The sequence below is a fragment of the Pteropus alecto genome, unplaced genomic scaffold (genome assembly GCF_000325575.1).
Source record: "Pteropus alecto unplaced genomic scaffold, ASM32557v1 scaffold143, whole genome shotgun sequence".
NCBI classification, from domain to species: domain Eukaryota; kingdom Metazoa; phylum Chordata; class Mammalia; order Chiroptera; family Pteropodidae; genus Pteropus; species Pteropus alecto.
Window position 1 is genome coordinate 2,726,319 of NW_006434828.1, and position 4,464 is coordinate 2,730,782.

At 57.8% G+C, this 4,464-nt stretch overlaps 1 protein-coding gene across 7 annotated transcripts in view; it reads left to right on the forward strand.

Moving 5' to 3' along the window:
• UBE2F (ubiquitin conjugating enzyme E2 F (putative)) overlaps positions 1-3,874 on the forward strand; it is a 45,837-nt gene extending 41,963 nt beyond the window's left edge. For 5 of the 7 annotated variants that reach the window (XM_015587852.2, XM_015587854.2, XM_015587853.2 and 2 more), the window contains one exon: positions 602-3,874. In XM_015587852.2, the coding sequence (XP_015443338.1) occupies positions 602-652 (51 nt within the window). In that variant the 3' untranslated portion in view covers positions 653-3,874. The remainder of the gene's footprint in view (positions 1-601) is intronic. The other 2 variants (XR_001516706.2, XR_003045766.1) reach the window with 2 other exon arrangements.
• The last annotated feature ends 590 nt before the right edge of the window (positions 3,875-4,464 follow it).

A 4,464-nucleotide genomic window follows, 5' to 3' on the forward strand; every position in this document is an offset into this window, starting at 1 on the left:
GAAGGAGCAGAGCCCAGCATTTGGGCCCAGGCCGTCTGGCTGCAGAGCCCCTGGCCTTCCGGTGGGCCCTGCTCTGTGCCTTTGGGCAGAGGCCTGGATTCCGGGCTTTGTCCTGGGCTAGACAATGAGAGCAAAGGGCACCTTTGGTCCCGAGGGCAGGGTGGGGGCGGGGTGCCTGTGGAGACGTCACTGCAGGTCCAGTGAGCTTGGGCCGTGGCTCCTTAGGCCTGACGGGCCTGCGGGCCCTGGGCACTGTGGAAGTGACACGGTGAGCGCTTTGGCCAGGGCAGGTCAGGACTCCCAGGGCCGCGTCAGGACCGTGCCCGCACTGGGCCTCTCTCTCTCTGCATCTGCCAGACGACGGGCCTGGGGGCCCCTGCCGCTCTGAGCTTCTGCGTCGACGTCCCCACCCCCAGCACTCCAGGCACAGGGCCTCGCACGGTGGGCACCAGAGCAGCCCCAGCTCTGCCACCTTGGCTCCTAGAGGCTGGCAGCCGAGCTCTCCGCGGGTCCTTGGCCCAGGTGGATGCAGCTTGTCCCTACGGTGTCCCTTCTGCCTCACCGCTTGCCCCTCTCCTCTCGCCCTCCCTGCCCCGCACAGGAGGACTTCCGGAACAAAGTGGGAGACTACATCAAGCATTATGCCAGATGATGGCGGGAAGACCACAGGGCCTCCAGCTCACACCACGGGAGCCCGCCACCCACACAGTCCTCGTGAGCCCTCAGCCCCACTGGGTCGTCCGGGTCCCGAGGGGGAGCCCCTTCACGACTGCCGCTGGACGGGGAGCTCCGTGCGATCCAGCAGGAAACGTGTCCGCGTTCTGAAGGGCTGTCTGCGTACCTTCACATGTTTACTTTCCTGAAACTGTACTGTGTAGGCTGTTGAGATCCGTGAGAAGTTGTAATGAACTCAGAATTGAAGCTAGAGCTCGCTTCTTCCCCTTTCCCGAAAGCTCACTCCCTCCCCGCACCACTGCCGCTAAATGAGGAGCCGCCGCAGACTGTGATCGCAGACTGTGATCGGATGCAGACCGTCTTAGCTCCTTCCAGGAATGGTGGCCCTGCCCAGGTGTCGCGAAGCTTCCCAGAACGCAGTCATTCACTGTAGATCTCTTACTGAAAGGCATATTTTATTTAATGTAAGTATATTTTGGAACAGATTTGTAATTTGTACAATTTAATGCTTTAATTATTTTTTTCTATTCTCATTTAGTTTGTATTTTCATTGTATAGAGCAGACAGAAAGATATTGGGTCAAGCAACTATTGAAGAGAAATACAAAAAAATGTGAAAGACACGTTATTCATTCTGTCCAAATGCAACGAGAATCCGACTTTTAAAAATCAGCTCTTGATTTCAGGTCCAGATGGGGCAAGGAAGCGTTAGAACCTTCTGAAGCTAGATCTGGACGATTTGAAACATAGAAGGCAGGGAGACTGGTTCTCACGTGCCGCCCGGGGGGCCGGGCTGGAGCCAGCCAGGCGGGGCAGGTGTCTGCAGTGTTCACGTGCCCGCGAGCCTGTGGGCAAAGGCTGTGTGTCAGAGAGCCAGACCCTCGTGTCCTGACGGACAGGAGAGGAACCTCGGGGAGCAGCCGAACAATGCCTGATGCCGCTGAGACTGTGCCCGTGGCCCTCTGCGTTTGCCGTGATTCCGAGGCTGCGGAGGGCGGAGCAGCAGCAGCACACAGCCCAGCCGCGGGTCAGGGCCGCGGGTCAGGCCAGGGGCACCGAGGAGAGGCGTGGCCCTCCTCCGGCGTTAGACACCTGAGCCCGTGACGTCATGTGCAAAGTCTGTGTTGGTTTGTTTCATGTGCCGCCTGCCTACCGCTCTCCAGTTCAGCCGACAGCCTCCTCAGACCTCTGCATTCCCCCGTCTGCCATCCGCCCAGGCTGCTCGGCTTGTCTTTTGTCAAAAATCTGATGACGAGATCGGTCTGCCCTGGGGATGGCGAGGGGAGGAATGCAGGCCCTGCTTCCCGTTTGCGGTCAGGAATTCTGCCCGTTGGACTTGAGGATGGCCCTGACCAGCGGGAAGGTGGTGCTGGATAGAGGGCAGGTTGGCGTCTGAGTGCCGCAGCCTCTGTCGGGGGCAGGGGCCCCTGGCTCCCGAGGCCTAGCCCTGCACCGCAGGTGGCTCCATTTTAATTACGCTCTAACCAATGTCACTAGAACTCCCTAACCCAGCACTGGGCTGGCCTCGGCCAGGTGGGTCAGGAGGCCAGCAGCAGGCCTGCCCACGTGCCTGATTCTGCCCCATGACCTATGGCACGTGGTTCCCTGCCTGACGCCAACCCGAGGCCTCAATCCTGGCACATCTCTCAGTGGCTGCTGGGGCGAGTGAGGGCTGCACAGCTGGCACAGGTGGAGGGGGAAGTGGCGATGCCACCACCTGTAGCTCCGTGGAAGCGTGCGCTCGCTGGAGGTGAGACCGCCTCTGGGCCTGAGCGAGGCGGCACTGCCGGTTCTAACCCCAGAACATGTGCACAACAGAAACTCCACGCTCTGTCAGGGATCACGTAATTCTTCAGAAATGACGTTTCCACAGAACTGGATCATCCCTTGCTGCCCAGTGGGACCCCACCCTAAGGTGCACACCCAGCTCAGCCCGCTGCCCGGGCGCCCGGTGCTGGCTGTGCACTCTGACTAACAGGCCTCCTGGCTTCTTGGGGCTTCAGATCTGCGGGAAGTGGGAACGCTGAGCCCCTGTCCAGAGGTGGCCCTGGAGCCGGATAGGGGCAGCTGGCCGTGGAGACGAGAAGCTCCCGGATGCTCTGACATTCCTTGGGGCCCCATGACTCTGGTACCTAGGATTTGCTAGGTGAGCTGTGTGGGCTTCAAGCACACCTGCAAAGTTCCAGGGTAGCTTCCAGGCGGGAAACGGCTCATCTTGCCTCTTAGGCGCGCCCCCTACTCCCGCCTCACGCCCCCTGCAGTCCCAGGGCGCTGGGCGACGTGCTCCTGCCGAGCACCCATCTGCCGCCGCGCGCCTTTCTCCCTGCTGTTTTCGTCACTGCACTTGGGGCGTCGCAGAGCGCTGGCCCCAGGGGGCAGAGTCTTTGGTTACGGTGAACCTCACAAGACGGCCCGTGCCACATGCCCTCGTCTCCTTGGAGGGCTGTGTCAGCTTTCCACCCGCTGCAGAGCAGGCCGGGTGTGTACTGGCTACAGAAGTCACTGCAGCATCAATGTCACAGAAAAGACTGGAGAGCTGCTGCCGGCCGTTTGCAGTAACTAGGACATCGACGTGAGCTGGGAGAGCGGGCACCGTGGTGTTTGCCAGTCGAAATGTTTCTATTTCCCTCTGCCCACAGTGGCACCCCTGGGACTCGCATACTTGCCTGGGACGGTTTCATGGGATGCGGGAGGCCGCACTGTCCTTCCCCATGACATGGCCCCAGCCAGGCCAGTCTCGGCAGAGGCTCGGGCCACATGGCAGCAAAGCCAGCACGTCTGTCTTATGGCCGCAGAAGCAGCTGGAACAGCCCTTCTGCCGGGCTCTGGAGCTTAGCGAAAGTCCCAGAGGCAAACTCCTGGGCAGTGATGGCGTGTGCAGGGGCGAAGCCCGCTGCTCCCTGGAGTTGCTCATTTGCCCAACTCACCTTTAAAGCACTGCAAACAAAATCATAAATTCCTGTTAATATCAGACCTGTGGCTGATCTGATTATTAAAATTTTCTTTTTCATATAAAAATTCCAACAAGATGTCGGCTACCGCTTGTGGTTTGTAACCAGACACTCATGTCCCTGCTAGTGTAATCTATTCCAGGATGCTTTTCACTTTCGTCCACTTAAAAATGTTTAATTTTGGAAAGTCAGGTTTGCTACAAGTTCATTAATTCTTCATAAAATAAAGTGTGTCCAGTAAAACGTTAACATACAGTCTTAGTAAAATAATGTTTTCTTCTCCTTTTTTCAAAAATGATCTTGGAAAGTGAGAAAACCTGCCCGGCCCCTCTTTCCTTCCTCTAGCGCTGCCTCAGACAAGTCCAGGGGCTCGGAGGGGCCCATTCAGAGGAAGTTGTCGCCCACTGAAGGTGACACTCTGGTCCTGGGTTCCGTGGGTTACCAAGATTTCGTGGAACAATCGTGGTTTGAAAAAAGCTCCTCAGAAAGCCCAGTGATGGAGGCACCTGGGACTGTGCCTTGTGCCTCCTTAGGGATGTTTATTCACCATGAGCTGTAGGAGGAACTGACATAATATAATCTCTCAAAATCCAGCCTCCGGGCTCATTCATTTTCATTGCCAAGATCATTGAGCCAGAGTTCTTCTAGTAAAGTCACTGTTTGTTTTTTAGCTCATGTCAGGGCCGGCTGGGAAAAACAAAGCACACTCCCAGTGTTCCCGGGGCTGCGGGAGGGACGGGACCGTGCGCCGCAGGCCAGGATGAACACTTGCCAGGAGCCCTAACAGGAAGGAAGTGGCGTGGGTGGCTTAGCACCTCAGTCAGTCTCCCTGGAGCCTC